Source organism: Canis lupus, chromosome 4 (genome assembly GCF_003254725.2).
Source record: "Canis lupus dingo isolate Sandy chromosome 4, ASM325472v2, whole genome shotgun sequence".
Taxonomy (NCBI): Eukaryota; Metazoa; Chordata; class Mammalia; order Carnivora; family Canidae; genus Canis; species Canis lupus.
This window is the reverse complement of record NC_064246.1, coordinates 19,573,191-19,593,918: the sequence shown is the minus strand read 5'-3', so window position 1 is coordinate 19,593,918 and position 20,728 is coordinate 19,573,191. Positions and strand designations below refer to the sequence as shown.

The following is a 20,728-nucleotide window of genomic DNA, read 5'->3' as shown; positions in this document are numbered from 1 at the left end:
AGTCTATGTCTCCATGCCTCAGTCTCCTTTTCTGTAAAATGGGATGATAAATTGTACCTATTTCATAGGGTTATTTTGAGGATTAAATGAGGCAATAATTCTAAGATGCTTAGAATAGTACTTAGCACATGCACGTGCTCAGTAAATGTTGGCTGTTAGGAATATTACTATTTGACATTTTAAACTGTGCATATGTCTTATTTCATTAAAAATAAAGCTGTTTTTAAAATAATGTGAAAAAATTAGATCTAACTCTTTAAAAAAATACTGGTTTTGAAAAACTTTGTGATTTAGAAGGATTTTTTTCTACTTTTAAAGTCTCTAGTTTTTTAAGTCTAGTTTAGAAATAATTTAAAGAATTTTTATGTTTGTATTACCAATCTTAGTTAATGAAAGTATTGAAGATAAAAATGTTAGCATATAAAACAATTTAGCCTTTTGTGTTTAAGGCATTTGTACAGATAAATTTCACTTTCCAGTTAAATGAATTATAAAATTATGCATACCAAAATTATCTGCTGCTTTTTCATCAGAACCTAATAACATATGTTATTTATTTTTCCTTAGGCCTGCCTAATTTCATATTACAATGGCTTCCTTTAACCTTTTTTTTTTTTAATGTAAATTCACTTGGAATTATTTTATAATTGCTAAGAAAATTACCTATGGATAACTGAATTTGCCAGTATTCTCACTTATAGAATTATCCTTTTTAATTTGGAAGACAGACATATAAAATACTGAAATTTTCTGGTACCCATTCTTATTATTTGACCAGATAGCTGCATAAAATGTTTGTAGTTAACAGAACAAAATGAATAAAACTGTAGTGCTAATTACTGGATAAAGGAACCTTTTTTTTTTTTTTTTTTTTTTTTTTTACAGTTTCCTTTTGTATCATGGCAGGAAAAAGCATCAGAAGTGTTTGTGTGCATATGGCTACATATATGTATACGCACTTACTTTTGAAAAGAAACTGTGCTTATAATCTTTAATGATTATCCTTTTGAATGCTTAATAACCCTTTTGGGTATTTAGTTTTTAAAATGAATTTTGCTGGGATACCTGGCTTGCTCAGTTGGTAGACCATGTGACTCTTAATCTCAGGGTCATGAGTTCAAGCTGCATCTTGGGCATAGAGGGTACTTAAAAGAAATTTTCTTTTCAGATTCATTGAAACTCAAGGAGAAACAGACTGTAACTTGTCTCATTAGTCTGAATCCCAGAGCTCTCATTTTTTCATCACCTGATATTTTTTGACAGATGATTCTTTTTAGGGCTACATGTGGAATGGTGCATATAAATCTCAATAATTTGTGAGTATTTAAAAATTATTTTGATAGACATTTGCATCATCATTCTTCCCATTAGGAAATGACATTTTACCTCAGAATAACCTCATTTACATTAGGCTATGAATGATAGATTAAGTCTACATGCCTACTAGTTTATACTGGATTTTTGTCTAGAAAGAATAATAAACTTGTCCATAAACACTTTGTCCCTTAAGAATCTTACTCATATTTTCTCAGTTTTAAATATGAGTAGCAAAAAGTACGGAGCACTCAAACTTATAATAAGACTACATTCTCCATTAAAAAATTATTTTTATATTCTATGTCATGTATGCCTTTTCATTTCTAGGCAGGAGTTTGTTGATGCTTATGTGGATTACATATTCAATAAATCAGTGGCTTCCTTGTTTGATGCTTTTCATGCGGGCTTTCATAAGGTCTGTGGAGGAAAGGTCCTTCAGCTCTTCCAGCCAAATGAACTACAAGCAATGGTTATTGGAAACACAAATTATGATTGGAAGGAACTGGAAAAGGTAGGGGAAAACAAATCTATAAAATTGTTTTAATGGAAAAGCAAAAGGAAAATATGGTCTTGTTGATGGAAAATTTGCTCTCTCACTTACTGTTTTCCACTTTACACTATTTATTGCAGTCCTTTTTATAGGAAAACACTGTACTCTTCTTACTCCACAATGAATTTTAGTTGTATATGAATTAGATACTAGATTTTTGTACTTGTGGTAGTGATAGTTTTCATTGGAAAAATGTCCTTTATGACAGAGGTCAGATAAAGGTCTCAGCTAAAACTTAAGTTTTCATTCTGCCCAATCATAGGAAAACCATTATGCAAAGCACACACATTGCTTTAAGGTCATTGTTTTTTGTTTTGTTTTGTTTTGTTTTGTGATTACTCTCAATATTAAATTTTTTAGCAGAAAGTAAATAATCTTCATGATCTTCATTACTAGTGCCTTAGCCAATAAAGGGATCTTTAGGAAGAAGATTGGGAATTTTTAAACAACTTTTTTCTTTTCCTCCTTCTCTATACAAAGAACTCTCAGGTATTTCTTCAGATAAACATTGAATAAAAAGTGCTAGGTTAGATCAGCTTTGAGAAAGATGTATGCAAATTTGATTCATAACTTTTCCCATCTTTGTAATCTAGCAATCTCTGATAGATTTTTTTGCATTAATAGTTGGATACAAAGCATTGGGAACTTTCATACATTGCTGGTGGAAATACAAATGGTATGGCCACTTTGGGAACAGTTTGATATTTTCTTTTTTTTTTTTTTTTTTTTTCAGTTTGACATTTTCTTATAAAGTTAAATATGTACTTACTACATGACCTAGCAGTTCCACTCTAAGATATTAAGTCATATTCACACAAAAATCTGTAAACAAGGGGAGATGGGGCATTACTGTTTAATGAGTTCAGAGTTTGAGTTTAGCTGAATGAAGAATTCTGGAGCTGGATGGTAGTGATGGTTGCATAATGGTGTGAAGTGATTTAATGCCACCAAACTGTACATTTAAAAAGAGTTTAAGATGGTAAACTTTGTTACAGGTATTTTACCACAATTTTTTTTTTATTTTATTTTTAAAAATCTGCAAACATGTCAAAAAGTAGAAACAACCCAGATGTCCTTCATTGAGTGAATGGATAAACCAACCTAGGGTATATCCATACAGTAGAATACTACTGAGCAATAAAAAGGAATACACTAATGATATATACAGCAACAGGGATGACTCTTAGAGTCCTATGTAGTGTGAGGAAGCCAATCTCAAAGGGTTATATACTTTAAAATTCCATGTATAGGACTTTTTGAAAAGACTAGGGATGGAGGGACTTTGTGACAGCAGAGGGTAACACAAGAGAGTTCTTTGGGGTGATGGAAGTGTTCAGTATCCTGATGTGGTAGGTATACAAGTCTGTACATGTGCTTAAAAGTCCTAGAACCAGAAAAAGCTAATTTTACTATGTAATAATTTAAGGAATACATTTTTTAATTTAAATAATTATGACTTCTAGTTGAACATACTAGAATAAACACGTTTATCTCTCTTCCTTTCCAAAATCTCACTAGAATGACAATAAAGGAATGAAAATAGAAATAGAGAGGGACGCCTGGGTGTCTCAGTGGTTGAGCACCTGCCTTCGGCCCAGGGCGTGATCTTGGAGTCCCAGGATCGAGTCCTGCATCAAGCATGGAGTCTGCTTCTCCCTCTGCCTTTCTCTCTCTCTCTCGAATAAATAAATGAAGTCTTTTAAATATATATTTCTAAATATTTCTAAATATAAATATTTCTAAATATAGTCTAAAAATATTATTAACCAAGGGAAAAAATAGTTTTGGAAGACAGAAAATGCATGGATAAGTTGATGAATGATTAAAGCAAAGAAAATGGGGATCCCTGTGTGGCGCAGCGGTTTAGCGCCTGCCTTTGGCCCAGGGCGCGATCCTGGAGACCCGGGATCGAATCCCACGTCGGGCTCCGGGTGCATGGAGCCTGCTTCTCCCTCTGCCTATGTCTCTGCCTCTCTCTCTCTCTCTCTCTCTCTCTCTCTCTCTCTGTGACTATCATAAATAAATAAAAATTTTAAAAAAATAAATAAATAAAGCAAAGAAAATGGAATTCTAAGCCTCCTGAGAGGGTTTTTAAGAGGCAACCCATTTCACACCCTGAAATTTCTAAAAGGCTCAGGAATTGGTACATTGTGTTGCTGTAGTGGCAGTATGCTTGGTTAGGTTAAAAGCAATAGAATTACTTCAGAGCTAATTTAAGAGATTGTTAGATTCCTCAGGTTCTATCTCTGACCCAGCAAAGGACAACTCTAGGGAGAGCCACAGAATCTGGGAAACCAAGAAGAACTGAGGAAAGCTGATAGGCAAGCTTAAATCCTTCAGGAAGGAAAGTGAAGATTTCTTTTTTGGGGTTAAATTGATCTGCTAAAGAGAAGAAAGCTGTACTGACTTTAAGGAGACCCCAGTGGAAATGGATTCCACCTCCAATCACCCTAAAATGAAAAAGATACAATGGCTTCTCATCACACTTTACATCCTACACAATTTGTCCTTTTAGCTTCCTCTCCTGTCATTCTTCTCACTTAAACTACTTCAGCCTTAATGGCCTCTTTGCAGAGCCAGTCTTGGGGCCTTTCTATTAACTATTCCCTGTGCTTGGAACTCTTTTCACCTTGATAATTCCAAAAGAGTTCTTTCTCTTACTTCCTTTGTCTTTATACCTTCTCAGAGACCTTTAATGGCTAACTTACCTAAAATTGAGTGTGCATATACACCCACACCCATACCCTGTCTCCCTTCCCTGCTTTATTTTCTCTTTGAATTTGACTTGTCTTTTACCATCTGTGGCTCCTTCCCCAACTACATTGTAAGCGCCATGAAGGTAGGATTTTGTCTCTTTGTTCACTACTATATTCCCAGAGCACAGAAGAGCACTCAGTAAGTACTTAAAACCTCACTTGATAGAAATATTCAGTAAGATGGTTTAGTTAGTGTACTTAGTATATTTGATTTCTTCCCTTGTATATGTGATTCATTTTAATTTCAGTAATTATGATTTGTGATTTTAAATGCTTTCTTTCATCAGGACTGTGTACATATTTCCCCAGAAGCATTTAGAAGTTTTTTTTAAAAAGGAAAAAAACTGGAATCCCTGGGTGGCGCAGCGGTTTGGCGCCTGCCTTTGGCCTAGGGTGCGATCCTGGAGACCCAGGATCGATTCCCACGTCGGGCTCCCGGTGCATGGAGCCTGCTTCTCTCTGCCTGTGTCTCTGCCTCTCTTTCTCTCTCTGTGACTATCATAAATAAATAAAAATTAAAAAAAAATAAAAATTAAAAAAAAATAAAATAAAAATAAAAAGGAAAAAAACTTTAGCCATCCTTCTTTCATTCCCTACTAACATGCTCACAGACTATAATTCATATTCATTAATCCATTAACTGGTTGCTAGAATTTCAGCCATTTTCTCCAAACCTGTTTACAAATAAATAGCAAATATTTTGTAGATTTTAAGAGATTAGTTATTGAGATAATCATGGCTACAAATAGCCCAAAATTTAAGAAGGCCATTAGCAGCAAATACTTATTGAGCCCCTACAGATACTTAGTAACATGCAAGACATTAGAGAGACCTCAATAAATAAGATTGAAATGTGATTTTTGCCCTGTAATATGGTAGACATGAAATAATTTAACTCTGATGAGGGCAGCCCCAGTGGCTCAGCGGTTTAGCACCGCCTTCAGCCCGGGGCGTGATCCTGGAGACCTGGGATCGAGTCCCACATTAGGCTCCCTGCATGGAGCCTGCTTCTCCCTCTGCCTGTGTCTCTGCCTCTCTCTCTCCTTCTGTGTCTCTCACGAATAAATAATCTTAAAAAAAAAAAAAAACTCTGATGAATACAAAGGAAGAGTGTTCAGTGAATAGTATATAAAGAGGAACTTATACACAAATCTGGGAAAGCCTCTGAGTAGATGGTAGTCTCTTACAGGGTAAGTAAGGACTTTGTACACTGCAGTTTCCCCAAGGGCTCCAGATTTTGACTAAAACTGTGTTGAATGAATCATGAGTGAATTTGGTGACATTTAACCTGAGTCCTAAAGGATAAGTAGAAATTAGCCTGATGAACAAAGCAAGAAGGAGGATGGATATATCTAAAATAGGTCTAGGTTGAGGGAACAGTGTGTCCAAGGGCCCTAATGCTGGAAGGTTCTTGTTAAGAACTAAAAGTTAAGGCCAACTGTGGCTGGATTTTATTGTATAAAGATTTTTTATTTATTAGAGCAGGAGCGAGGGATGGGGAGCAGAAAGAGAGGGAGAAACAGGCTCCCCCCTGAGCTAGAATCCTGATGCGAATCAACCCCAGGACCCTGGGATCATGACCTGAGCTGAAGGCAGGCACTTAACCGACTGAGCCACCTAGGCGCCCCAGTGGCTGAATTTTAGAGAGCACTTTACAGTTTAAGATTTACTAATGTGCTTCTCTCTACCACAACTTTTCTCTTAATGCTAGTATATTTTTTAAAGAGAAGTACCCTAGCTCCATTGCTGCAGATTACCCCAAAGTTTAGTGGCTTAAGGGACACCTGGTGGCTCAGTGGTTGAGCATCTGCCTTCAGCCCAGGGCATGATCCCAGGGTCTGGTGATCCAGTCCTGCATCAGGTTCCCTAGAGGAACCCTGCTTCTCCCTCTGCCTATGTCTATGCCTCTCTGTCTGTCATGAAATTAAAAAAAAAAAAAAAAAAAAAAAAAGTGTAATGTTTTTAAAAATTCAATGGCTTAAAAGTAGCAGTGAACATTTATTTTCTCGCTTTCTGTGAGTTAGAATTTCAGGAAGGCTTTAGCTGGGTGCTTTTAACTTAGCAGTCTCTCATGAGGTTGCAGTCAAGATACTGATTGGTGCTTTAGTCATCAGAAGGCTTGATTAAGGATAGATACCCTTTTAGGATGGCTCACTCACAAGATTATTGACTAAAAGCCTTGTGTCTCACCACAAAGATCCCTCCATAGGGCTCTATAATTGTCCTCTTGAAATAGCACCTGGCTCTCCCCAGAGTGAATGGTCAAAAAGAGGTTGAAGCCACAGAGTCTTTTATGATTTAGCCTCAGAAGTCATGTATTTCTCCTACCCACAGTATCTTAATGATTACATAGTCAGGCCTATACACTGTGGGAGGGGCTACACAAGCAAGCAGGAGACAGATCATTCAGGGCCATTATAGACACTTGACTACCAAGAAAATCTGTCAGATACAAGACAAAACTAACATCACTTAATATTAATGAAAGATTATGTTGTTTTAGAATACAGAATACAAAGGGGAGTATTGGGCAGAGCATCCAACGATAAAAATTTTTTGGGAAGTATTTCATGAATTACCATTGGAAAAGAAAAAACAATTTCTGTGTAAGTATTTCTAACTGTACTTTGTTTTATGGGAAATTGAATTAACTATTAAACTTATTTTCATAGGAGATTAGTTGATTCAGTTTGTTGGATAAGGTTCTTTCCTTATAGTATTATTCCAAGGTACTGTTGTTAATTTTCAATTTGAGTGAATTTTTGATTTGCATTATTATGTTTTGTTTTGAAAGCTACATTCAATTTGCCTCAAATAAAATTGGTTCTTTCAAATGAAAACAAACTGTAACACTGATTACAATCAATTGGGGTTGTAATTCCTTGTAGAATTTCTAAAAAGATCTTTAGAGGATAGCTTTTTTCCTTTTTTTTTCTTTTGGCTTCCATATCAAAACTTTGGGGATTTCTGTAGAAAATAGAACTTTTTCTAGGACTTAGTACTTATTTATATCCTAATTTTTATGTGTCTTTCATCTGTCAGATGTGGGTTCTAATTGAAATAACACTCCCTGTGTTTGTGGGGTTTTTTTTACTTAAATTTTGTTAGTTAACGTACAGCTCAATATTGGTTTCGAGAGTAGAACTCAGTGCTTCATCACTTACATACAATTCTTGGTGTTCATCAAAACAAGTGCCCTCCTCAATACCCATAACCCATTTAGCCCATCCCTCACCCGCTTCCCTTCCAACCCTCAGTTCTCTATTAAGAGTCACTTAGGGCTTGTTTTCCTCTCTCCTTTTTCTTTCCCCCTTTCCCATATATTCATCTGTTTTCTTTCCTAAATTCCACATATGAGTGAGATCATGTGGTTTGTCATTCTCTGACTTATTTCGCTTAACATAATACTCTCTAGCTCCATGCATGTCTTTGAAAGTAAGATTTCATTTTTTAAAATGGCTGAATAATATTACATTGTGTGTATACACCACATCTTTATCCATTCATCAGGAAATGACACTCCCTTTGATATTCCTGCTATCGCCAAGAATCTTTTGGTCAATCCCTTTTTGACAGTTGAAATGTGAATCTTAGATTATTTTGTATATTCTAAGAATGACACGTCATTCAAGTGATTTGAGTTTTGGCTGTCCATTATAAATTTTTGTTCAAAAATGCCCAAAAACACATTAAAAGGGGAATAATAATCAAACCTACATTTTGTATTTGATATATAGACTAAATGGCTATTCCCAAAAGAATGGCTCTCAAATGTTTTGTCAAGAATAATAGTCATTTATTCATCAAACATTTTTTAAGTGCTAACATTAAGATTACACTTTTAAAGAAAAAATATTGTATGGATGCATAATTAGTATGTCTCAAATCATGCTTCCATAAATCTGGTTAGGCTTCCACATTACATGTTAATGTAGGGATGCCTGGATGGTACAGTGGTTGAGTGTCTGCCTCTGGCTTCAGGGCTTGATCCCAGGGTTCTGGGATCTGGTCCTGCATCAGGCTCCCCCACTGGGAGCCTGCTTCTCCTTTTGCCTGCCTCTCTGCCTGTGTCTCATGAATAAATAAAATCTTTTTAAAAACAAAAATTAATGTAAAGGTTTGCCATGGTGATAGTACTAAGTACCTTGGTACTCCACACTGTTTTGATAAAAGTGGTTGGCTGAATGATTTTTTTTCTTGGTAGTATTTTTGACAGGTAGTGATCGAATACCTATTCTTGGTATGAAGAGTCTAAAACTAGTCATCCAGTCAACAGGAGGTGGTGAGGAATATCTCCCAGTTTCCCATACCTGTTTTAATCTTCTGGATCTTCCAAAATACACCGAAAAAGAAACTCTACGCTCTAAGCTGATTCAAGCAATTGATCATAATGAAGGCTTCAGTTTAATATAACTTTGGAAATAACTAATCAGTTTATTGCAAAAGCATTAAACTAATTATTTGTGTTTTTCTTGTGGTGATGAATTCAGCAAGGTGACAGAGGTACTTATAATAATTCTTACTTGCAAAATGTTCAATGCTATGAGTATTCATGAAAGCCAAAAAATATTAAAGGAAAATGAACAAACTGTGTTAATATTAGACTTAATGTACAGAACCATGGATTTTTTTTTGCCATCTTCCAATAAACATACAAGTATTGTGAATACATTGAAGTTTTACTAACATGAATTTTAAGAGTTTGCATATTTCACAAATGATCTGGTGTGTGAATGCATGGAAATGTTGCTTAATTTTCAATCACTGAGTGAAAAACCTTTATCTTTGGCCTGCAATAGTCATTCAATTATTTTTTCATTTTGTAAATAATGTTAAGTTTTGTAATAAAATAGTTATGTTCTGATACCAGTACAGTTTCTATGGTTGTAATTGAACTGAGCTGACATTTAAAAGGTTTAATAATTATGATTAAATCTTATTGAGAATCTATAAAAGCAAAAAATTAGCATGATGAAACAGTTTTTGCTTTTTTACTAGAATAAATATCCTTGTGCAAATCTAAATTACAGATAGGAATTATCTAAATAACTTGTAGTTCTTTGCTTTTGTGAACCTGGAGATGCTACTGATAAATGGGAGGTTATCAGAAAGCTTAATATTTAGTACTGGAAAAAAGTCCTATAGCTGCCAAGAATAGAAACTGGCTACTAGGAGAACCAACTGCTGGCTTATAGCTTCCAAAAACTACTGATGCTGCAGGTTGGTATTTATTTCAGAATTTTCAATGCTTTAGAATGATTTCCTTGAATTTTTAGAAACAAATCTTAACACGATTTTTATGGTGCTGATGCTTAGTTATCTCTTGTGATGAACTGTAACAGTGAGTTGATGCAACACATGTGACTTTCTGCTATAATGCAAATATTTATTTTTTAAATTTATTTTTTAAAATGCCGTGAAATGTTTAAGTAATAAAGATTTATTGGTTTAATATTTAACCTTTCAGTGGTTCTCATAGAAAATTCCAGATTCCTCAATGTCTCAAGGAAAGGTCTTTTAAATTTTGGATTATTTCTGTTCCCACACAGAATTTGTTTTACAGAGGTCTCCAATTTTCTTAGCTATATTCCAGAGTCCATAACTCCTCTGAAAATAGTTTGCATATCTCATTTTGCAGCAAAACTTGAATTGTTGAGGCTTTTATATTATATGGGACTATTTGTACTTTTTACTGTGGTATTACTAGGTTTGCTTTACTTCTTAGTGTTTGAGCTTAGGTGCTCCTCAGACTCGGTAGGGCGCTTTAAAAATTTCATTAACATTCAGGAGCAGCCCAGGTGGCTAAGTGGTTTAGCACCACCTTCAGCCCAGGGCGTGATCCTAGAGACCCCAGACTGAGGCCCACACCAGGCTCCTTGCATGGAACCTGCGTCTCCCTCTGCTGGTGTCTCTGCCTCTCTCTGTGTGTCTCTCATGAATAAATTAAAATCTCTAAAAAAAAATAACAATTTTAAAAATAAAAATTTCATAAACATTCATAATCCCAAAATGCAAATGAGCCCAAGGTTTTTGGAGAAGGGATTTTGGACCTATACTTTTCAATTTAACTTAAGAACTCCCAGTAGTAAGCCATAGGTATCTCTTCATATAGATGGAAGCCCTTAACAGTATTCTCACATATGATAATTGAGCACAAAGTAACAGTCTCCCTCTGAAAACTCACTTTTTTATACTGTTTCCCTGTGCATCCATTTCTTGACGGTAGTGATTGTTCACATTGAAAACACATGAATGTGTATATGTCATATGATTTTTCTCTTTAGTAATGTCTATGCTTATGTAGCTGATCTGTGAAATAGCCACTTTGGATTAATACAGATGGATTTCATTGAACAAATATTTTAACAAGAACCTGGCTTCTTATCCAGAAGCACAACAGTACAAGGCTTAATTTAGGTAAGTCTGATACTCTTCTCCTCCCTCTGTTGCTGCAGACATACAGTAAGTAGCATTAATAAGGAGATTAATGGTGGAAAACTAAAATACCATTTAAGAGTGTTCAAGTTATTTCCTTTAAAAAATAGCAAGAGGGGTGCCTGGGTGGCCCAGTTTCAAGCCTTGATCTCAGGGTCTCGAGTTCCAGCTCTGCAGTGGACTCCACAATGGGTGTGGAGCCTAGTTTAAAAAATAGCAAAAATATCTTGAGCTTTGTAGATTAAAAGGTAAGCAAAATACTGAGTTCACTAAATTGTAAGGACTATAATGGAGTTGACTGTAAACGAGAAAATATCTGGCTTCCATTCAGATCTAGTAAGAGCGATTATGTGTTTGTAGCTCCTGGATTCAGTTAAGTCCTGGCTTTTCTTACATTTGGTTTTTACCGCATTTAGTTTAACAAGTCTTCTAAGTATAATAGGGCAGTCTTTGCCTTGAAGAGCGAATGGCAAGCTGAGAGCAAGGGCAGATGTTCCTGTTCACAGCCACTTCCCAACTCCCCATTTTCTTTTGCACTTTAGCCATCCATACTCCTTATGGAGGTTTACACTAAGGAATTCACCCTATTTCAGTAGCTATTCTTGCCAATGTTTGCTAATTGGTGAACTACTTCTAGAGACGAATGGAGAGTAGTCTGTTTCCTGGAAGTCTACCTTCCAGTGAGGCCAGCTGCCCCCCCTGGAATGGAATGTTACATGAAGAAGGGAACTCCTGTTTTTTGTTTTTCTCTCAACCCTTGCTATACCTTTGAATCCCCTGGAAATACCTTTTTTTAAAACTATGCACAGGCCTACTTACGCTAATTAAATGTTCTAAGGGGTGATGCCCAGGCAACTATGGTTGGGGTAGGAGAGGTCATTAGACTTTTCCTCTGTATTTCTGGAAACACCCTAGCTTAAGACTTTAGACTTTGTTCATTTCTGAGGAGAGCTTATGGTGTGCATACTATACACACTCCCCTTCGAGGTTACAAGTCTAGGAGTTAAGACTTCTTTCAAATAAAAATTAAGAACAAATACTTAACTACTTAAAATGACCACCACCACCTTTCAAGGTATAAACTGCCTTCCCATTTTTTGCATATAGCGAATGAAGTCACTGTTCCTTATTTTTATATCTGAGGACGAGATTTTACAGGTAGTTCTAGTGATAACCGGACATACCAGGGCAGAGTACTACTTTAAAATTCACTTCAAAAGTTCACTGGTGGGAAGCCCCGGTGGCGCAGCAGTTTGGCACCGCCTGCAGCCCAGGGTGTGATCCTGGAGACCCGGGATGGAGTCCCACATCTGGCTCCTTGCATGGAGCCTGCTTCTCCCTCTGCCTGTGTCTCTGCCTCTCTGTGTCGCTCATGACTAAATAAATAAAATCTTAAAAAAAAAAAAAAAAAAAGTACACTGGTGAGGAAGGCAAGAGTCCTGAGATAAGGAAACTGCCAGTCAAGGTTTTATTCATTACATATACTTTCGAAGGGGCATGTCCCTGGCTGTTTTAACAGTACGTTGTCACTCAAACTTGATGGACTAAGGTTGCAGATCAGCCTTGAAAACTTCATACCAAATGTGGTCTCCATTTTTTGTCCACACCTTCCTGTGTATTAAAAAACTTGTCGGGATCCCTGGGTGGCGCAGCGGTTTGGCGCCTGCCTTTGGCCCAGGGCGCGATCCTGGAGACCCGGGATCGAATCCCACATCGGGCCCCCGGTGCATGGAGCCTGCTTCTCCCTCTGCCTGTGTCTCTGCCTCTCTCTCTCTCTGTGACTATCATGAATAAATAAATAAAAAAAAAAAAAATTAAAAAAAAAAAAATAAAAATAAAAAATAAAAAACTTGTCTTATCCATGAAGCATTAGACTTTCACAGCTTTTATAGCACATAAACTCGAGTTCACTACGATTCCACTATGCTGGTCTCCCCAATCCCAAAGTGCTAAGCCTATGTCCGGTCTTTCATATGTCAAGTTCGGGCCTTGCCTTGCCTCTCTTTCACCTAACAAAGGCTCTTGGGGCTTAAGATTGAAATATTAGTTTTGAAACTTTTGGGGAGGACACAACTCCTACAATCTGCAGTATCAGTGTTTGCTTATTATTCTGGTTAGACTCATAAGTAGAATGAAAAAATGTGAGAAGCATCTTAATATGGCCCTCAAAGGTGTACAAATTCTCTTTAAAATTTTATACCTTGAGCGATGTAATTTAACAAAAAAGTCAAATGACAATTTTAATAGACTTTTTAAAACAGTGTACAAGTATAAAACACTGGTTTTGTATTTCAAAAGTTGGAGGAAGATATCCAGTCATTAAACAGTCTACAAAACATATGCCAGTAGATTACATAAAAGACTATGTACAATATAAAAAGAGCTGAAAACAGTCTTCACTGTAAAAATAATTTAAAACAAATTTTTCAATTTAAAATATCATCTATAGCACAAACACACATCATGCAAATGGAAAACTAAATATACTGCATTCTTTAGTGTAGCCAAATAAATTCAGATTGAAACATCTTCAAAGTAGGGAAATAATGGCCATTCAATAAAATTTTTCTCTCTGGCAGTAATGGTCCTGGCTGGATATTTTATCCTTAAAGAACAGCTATATTTCAAACCCTTTTTTAAAACTGTAATAAATACTAAAGCAACATTAGGAAGAATACTTTATAATGTGGGAGTAATGTGGGGGAAGGTGTGGAAAATTGCTCTGTGCAATTTTATAAAGTATGAACTTTTTTTTGAAAGGCTAAGAAGCTTCTGCAGTTGACAAAGTTTGATCTCTAGTTTTAAGGCAGGCTAAGCTTTTAAATAAAGATGTTATAGGAACTAGTTTCATTTATTAACTATTCTATTAAAAGTTATTACCATGTTCATCTTCATAATACCAGGCTAGCAGTTTGATGTCTATTACACAAATCCTCCCAACAGGAGACATGTACTTACTGGCTGAGTTATAATTAACATCTCAGTACTTTGGAACCGTAATCAGTGGCCTGTTGCTCTCCTCATTAAGGGAAAAGAAAAGCAGCGGTCCAAAATATTACACTCTCCCCAGATGAAGTACCATTATTATAGATTCATAAAGGCTTTGCATATTCACATATGGGCAGTTTAATACTTGTGGGAAAGAAGCAATGCAAGCTCTACCACAGTGATAGGTATTTAAACAAGGGCAAATATTCTTGAAACTAAGGGTACCCAGGCAGGGACTATTGTTTCTAAAGCAATTGAAACATTTCCAAAGCATTTATTTTTTTTCAGCTTAGTTTTAGGAGCCAATATAGACATTACTACATGTCCACAGGAAGTACAAAAGCCATCTTCAACAATACAGTATTCCTGAAACTCTTAGCACCAAGTCTTACTTTAAAAAGCAAGGACAACTAAGTGCTCTCCCACATATTGTTGACTTCCCTCTATACATACTGCATGTCATGAAATTTTTAAAAAGTTAGCTGCCACAAGTTTTGGAAAATGCCAGTGTTTAAAAATAGGTAATTGTGTGCTAATAAAGAATCAAAAGTTTAGCAGAACAGACATTTAAGGAGTTCAAACCATTCAATGTTACAAAGAAAAGTGTGAAAATACCATTCTTTGGTCTAGATAAGCTGTTCCCTTTACATTAATTTAACATTCCAATGGCTTTTTGAAAACTTTAAAATGTTGAAATTCACTAGGCAAGAACAAAATTATATATACATATGGATGTATCATACAAATGAACCTTTAAAAGAAAAGTCTTGACCAACATGTGATTAAAGATACTTAGTACCCTTCTTTTAAAAAAAGTTAGTGTTGAGTGTACAAGTACAGAAATAAGAAGTTAAAAATTATCCATGAAAAAACAATCTAATTTACCAGTCTATAAATATTACACCTTTCTGGTTTCCTTGCTCTGTTGAATTCACAAGTAAACATTCATTTTGACATGCTGAAATTCCTAATGCTGGTGGAACAATTCCTGTACCTGGACAATTACTACATTATGATTTGTTTGATGGATAGTTAGTATCTGTTGCTTCCTGTTTCATGGATATAGCTTCATTGACTGCCTCTTGATCACCTCCATCAATTCCAAATCCAGTTCCTCCAGCTCTCTCATTGACATCAGCTTCATCTTCCAAACCATTGTAAAATTCTTCAATCTCACTTTCATCCTCCAAGTGTTCTTCTAAACTTGGACTCTGGCAGGTTCCACTATCACTGTTACTGCCACAAGAACTAGAGGATAAGACGTCATCTTCAGAGTCTGAATATACCTCAGCGCCATGGAAAATGTAACGATTTGGTGGTAAAAAGAGATACTGGTTACCTGAAATACAGTAATAAAAGTGAAATGGTAAGTTACTCCCAGTTTTTTAACACAGTCTGATTATAGGTTCCAGCTCTGCCTTTTAAACCTGAGCATCATTACAAGGGGGCTTATTACTGTAGCGTTCTTCAAAAACAAGCTGCTAAGTGCTCACTCCTAGCTGCAAATCTTAGTTCTGCCACCAACCAGCTTTATAAATTTGGGGAATTAAGCTCTATGCCTCAATTTCCTCATCTGGAAAAGTAAAGAACTATGTTCAATGAAGGGTTACTTAATCAAATCCTCTGAACAGATCTCATGACCTAAAATATCAAGGCCGGCCTACATTACTCAATTCATGTTCACTGAATAGAACTTCTCTAACGCCCGTATTCTATCTTCAAGACACCTTCATTATTTTTATTTAACTTTATGAACCTAGAATTAAAAGGTTTGATTCCATAATGGCTTCACCACCTATTTAAACGTGTAGTTTGCAGCAATGGCATCACAGGAAAAGTTAGACTCTCAAACCCCACCACCCACCTACTGAATCTGAATCCTAGACATATTCAAGTATGAGAAACACTGATCTAGCATTGGATGTTAAACCCCAATTCCCTCTCAAATTTGCATTCACAGTTTAAGATGTGACCTTTGTTGGTAAGGACAATTCTCTCTCCCCTAAGCTATGGGTCCAGGTTAACAGCACCTGTTAGTAGGAACTTTAAATATTAATGGTGAGGGCAGCCCAGTGGCTCAGCGGTTTAGCGCCACCTTCAGCCCAGGGCGTGATCCTGGAGACCCAGATTGAGTCCTGCATCAGGCTCCCTGCATGGAGCCTGCTTCTCCCTCTGCCTGTGTCTCTCTGCCTCTGTGTGTGTGTTTCATGAATAAATAAAATCTTTTAAAAATAAATATATTAATGGTGAAATGTTTTCTACCTTTGAATTCATAAGAAAGAGTAACTTCTAACTCCTCTGTTTCTTATAATAAATGTCATATTTATTGTACCATATGCCAGAAGGATTCACAAAAGCCTGGCTGCTAATAATTGATCTGAAGTAGATCTTATCTGAAGATATACCTAGGTTTCTCTTTAAAATGGCTTTCAAACTTTGTAAGATCATGACCCAGGTTCTCACTTTACAACAACCTAATATGGGTGTATAAAAATCCTGATATGAATCCACAAAATTGATTTCACATTCCACTACATCACAAATTACAGTGTGAAAACCACGTTTCCTTCTATTTTCAAAAAATACACAGTACTCTTCAGTTTTCTTAGCTATTTAATATTAATTTCCATGATTGGATAAGAGTACCTGTATTCTAGCTGCTAACAGAAAAACCTATCTGGAATTTAACATTCTTTTAAGGGGTCCTTGCACATGGCTGTGTCCACTTTTCTATAGTTTTTGGCCCATGCTTCAATTTTTTTTAAGTTTTTTTTTTTTAATTTTTATTTATTTATGATAGTCACACAGAGAGAGAGAGAGAGAGAGGCAGACATAGGTAGAGGGAGAAGCAGGCCCCATGCACCGGGAGCCCGACGTGGGATTCGATCCCGGGTCTCCAGGATTGCGCCCTGGGCCAAAGGCAGGCGCCAAACCGCTGCGCCACCCAGGGATCCCGGCCCATGCTTCTAAAAAATGCTTAAGATTTTATTTATTCACGAGAGAGACAAAGAGTGAGGCAGAGACATACAGACAGAGGGAGAAGCAGGCTCCCCGTGGGACTCGATCCCAGGACAGCAGGATTACAACCTGAGCCAAAAGCATACAGATGCTCAACCACTGAGTCACCCAGTTGCCCTAAAATATTATTTTCATTCTGCGTTAGCCCCTTTGATGAACATTATTTCTCAGCCCTTGAATCTCTGTTTGGTTCTGCCTCTTCTTGGGAACCATCAAGACAGATTTATTAAAGTTTGCCTCATATACGCTCCCACTTTCTTTTCAGCCTTGATCTTACCAACAGAAAAATCACAGTAAAAAATTTAAGGACTACTGTGGTAATTCGTTTCTAACAGCTGGAATTTTACACTCTACATGTTACCTTTTTAAATTCTCACAATGCTGAAGTGTATGCTATTTTATTCTCTTTTTAAGATTTAAATTTATTCATGAGAGACACACAGAGAGAGGCAGAGACCGGGAAAAAGCAGGCTTCCTGTGGGGAACCTGATACGGGACTCTATCCCAGGACCCTGGGATCACAACCTGAGCCAAAGGCAGACCTCAACCAATGAGCCACCCAGGTGCCCTATTCCCATTTTTCTAAAAATTTATTTTAGAGAGAGAGAGAGAATACAGGGGAGGAGGGTGGAATTATGCTTTGCCTAGTTTCTCCTGGGAAGATGTCCCCTATTTTAACTCCTTACTTACTGTTCAAGACCAAAGTCATAAGTTAGGTTTTGGAAAACCTTCTATATTATATAATCCCCTCCAAGTAGCATCTATAGTTCTTAAGATCTATTTTGTTTAATCAGCTATTTTTATAATTATACACAAACATTAACAGACTGATCACTGTATATCCAGAACTTAAAACAGCCTGCCTGGTATGGAAAAGGCACAATGGCTTATTCAAATAAACAAATAATTAGAACAAGTAGTAATATATTGACATAAAATGTCAGTTTATACCATATATTGTAAATGGAATGGGATAGAAATGTTTTAAGTTGTACAAGATTGTTATGTCTAAGAATTTTTTAAGATTTTATTTATTCATGAGACACACAGAGACATAGGCAAAGGGAGAAGTAGGCTTCATGCAGGGAGCCCAACGTGGGACTTGGTCCCAGGACTCCAGGAGCACGCCGTGGGCCAAAGGTGGCGCTAAACCGCTGAGCCACCCTGGCTGCCCTCCACAGGGAGCCTCATGTGAAACTCGATCCCAGGACCCAGGGATCCTGGCCTGAGCCAAAGGCAGATAGATGCTCAACCACTGAACCACCCAGGTGCCCTAAGAATTTTTTTTTTTTATAATTTTTTTTTAATAGGATTTTTCACCCTACTACTTGGTATAGAGTTCCTATGTGTGGTTTTTTTTTTAAAGATTTTATTTATTTATTCATGAGAGACCGAGAAAAAGAGAGAGAGAGACAGGCAGAGGGAGAAGCAGGCTCCAAGCAGGGAGCCCGACATGGGACTCTAGGATCACACCCTGGCCGAAGGTGGCGCCAAACTGCTGGGCCACCGGGGCTGCCGGGGCTGCCCAGTCCCTAGGTGTTGTCTTTTTGTGTGTGTGTGTATGTGTGTGTGTTGTCTTTCTATACACTAATAATGAAGTAGCAGAAGGGGAAATTAAGCAATCCTATTTATAGCTGCCATCAAAGACTAAAAGACCTAGAAATAATTTTAACCAAGGAGGTAAAAGACCTATATTCTGAGAACTGTAAGACACTGATGAAAAGAAACTGAAGAAAACACAAATTTAAACACATTGTAATTGTTACTATTAAAATGTCCACATTTTATTAGTAACATTTTTTTTAGTAACATTTTTTTAAATTTATTTATTTATTTATGATAGTCACAGAGAGAGAGAGAGAGAGAGAGGCAGAGACACAGGCAGAGGGAGAAGCAGGCTCCATGCACCGGGAGCCCGACGTGGGATTCGATCCCGGGTCTCCAGGATCGCGCCCTGGGCCAAAGGCAGGCGCCAAACCGCTGCGCCACCCAGGGATCCCAGTAACATATATTATTATCCAAAATAATCTATAGATTCAATGCAATCCCTATCAAAATACCAGTACCATTTTTCACAGAACTGGAACAATGGGTATGGAACAATGGGTATGGAACAATGACCCCAAACAGCCAAAGCAATTTTGACAAGGAACAAAACAGGAGGGATCATGCTCCTTGATTTCAAACTATTCTACAAAGCTACAGTAATCAAAACTGTATGGTATTAGCACAAAAATAAAACACATAAATCTACGGAAAAGAAGACAGAGCCCAGAAATAAACCCAGACTTATTGGTCAATTAATTTATGACAAAGGTGGCAAGAATATGCAATGTGGAAAAGACAGTCTATTCAATCAATGGTGTTAGGAAAACTAGAAAGCTCCACACTGAATGAAACTCAACCATTTCATACCACCACACACAAAAATAAACACAAAATACATGAAAGACCTGAAAATTAAAACGAACTACACTGCGATGCCTAGGTGGCTCAGTGGCTGAGCATCTGCCTTCAGCTCAGGTCGTGATCCCAGAGTTCCAAGATCGAGTCCCGCATGGGGCTCCTGCATGGAGCCTGCTTCTCTCCCTCTGCCTATGTCTCTGCTTCTCTGTGTCTCTCATGAATAAATACAATCTTTAAAAAAAACAAAACTGGGACTACATCAAACTAAAATTTTACACATGAAGGAAACCTACTGACTGGGAGAAGATACTTGGCAAATGACAGGTCCAAGTAAAGGTAAACATCCAGATTCTACAAAAACTCCTATAAAAAACACCCAACTGGATTAAAAAATGGGCAGAGGCCTGGAATAGGGGCACCTAGCTTGCTCAGTCGGTGGAAAATGTGACTCTTGATCTCAGGGCTGTTGAGTGTGAGCCCCATACTGGGTGTAGAGATTATTTAAAAATAAAATCTTAAGAAAAAATGGACAGAGACTCCAAATAGACATTTTTCCCAAAGACAATATACAGATGGCCAACAGACACATGAAGATGCTCAACATGACTAACCATCAGGGAAATGCAGAATGAAACCTCAATGAGATGACCTAACACTTGACAGAATGGCTATTATCAAAAAGACAAGAAATATCAAGTGTTGGCACAAATATGGAAAAAAAGGGACCCTCGTGAACAGCTGGTGGGAATGTACATTGGTGCAGCCACTATGGAAAACAATATGGAAGTTCCTTAAGTCAGAAACAGGGATCCCTGGGTGGCTGGGATCCCTGGGTGGCTCAGTGGTTTGGTGCCTGCCTTTGGCCCAGGGCGCGGTCCTGGAGACCCGGGATCGAATCCCACGTCGGGCTCCCGGTGCATGGAGCCTGCTTCTCCCTCTGCCTGTATCTCTCATGAATGAATAAATAAAATCTTTAAACAGAAACAGAAACCTAGAAATAAAAATAAATCCAGCCATTCTACTTCTGGGTATTTTCCTTCAAAGAAAGCAAAACACATGGGGCACCTGGATGGCTCAGTCTGTTAAACTCTGCCTTCAACTTGGGTCATGATCCTTGAGTTCCGGGATTGACCCCCACGTCAGGCTCTCTGCTCAGCCCTCTGTCCCTGACCCTGCTGCTCATGCTTTCTCTCAAAATTAAAAAAAAGCAAAAAGCTAATTTGAAAAGATCTGTGTACCTCTATGTTCACTTAAGTAT

The 20,728-nt window shown here is 37.2% G+C and overlaps 2 protein-coding genes across 19 annotated transcripts in view; one reads left to right on the top strand and one right to left on the bottom strand.

Annotated features, from left to right (window-relative positions):
• Positions 1 to 10,082, top strand: part of HERC4 (HECT and RLD domain containing E3 ubiquitin protein ligase 4) — a 133,445-nt gene extending 123,363 nt beyond the window's left edge. For all 15 annotated transcript variants that reach the window (XM_049108987.1, XM_049108988.1, XM_049108981.1 and 12 more), the window contains 3 exons: positions 1,645 to 1,828; positions 7,127 to 7,229; positions 8,828 to 10,082. In XM_049108987.1, coding sequence (XP_048964944.1) covers positions 1,645 to 1,828; positions 7,127 to 7,229; positions 8,828 to 9,036 — 496 coding nt within the window. In that variant the 3' untranslated portion in view covers positions 9,037 to 10,082. The remainder of the gene's footprint in view (positions 1 to 1,644; positions 1,829 to 7,126; positions 7,230 to 8,827) is intronic.
• Positions 10,083 to 12,503: 2,421 nt separating this feature from the next.
• SIRT1 (sirtuin 1) overlaps positions 12,504 to 20,728 on the bottom strand; it is a 32,323-nt gene continuing 24,098 nt past the window's right edge. For 3 of the 4 annotated variants that reach the window (XM_025434480.3, XM_025434481.2, XM_025434482.3), the window contains one exon: positions 13,286 to 15,385. In XM_025434480.3, the coding sequence (XP_025290265.2) occupies positions 15,057 to 15,385 (329 nt within the window). In that variant the 3' untranslated portion in view covers positions 13,286 to 15,056. Of the gene's footprint in view, positions 12,670 to 13,285; positions 15,386 to 20,728 lie in introns of those variants that run through there. The other variant, XM_035715361.2, reaches the window with a different exon arrangement.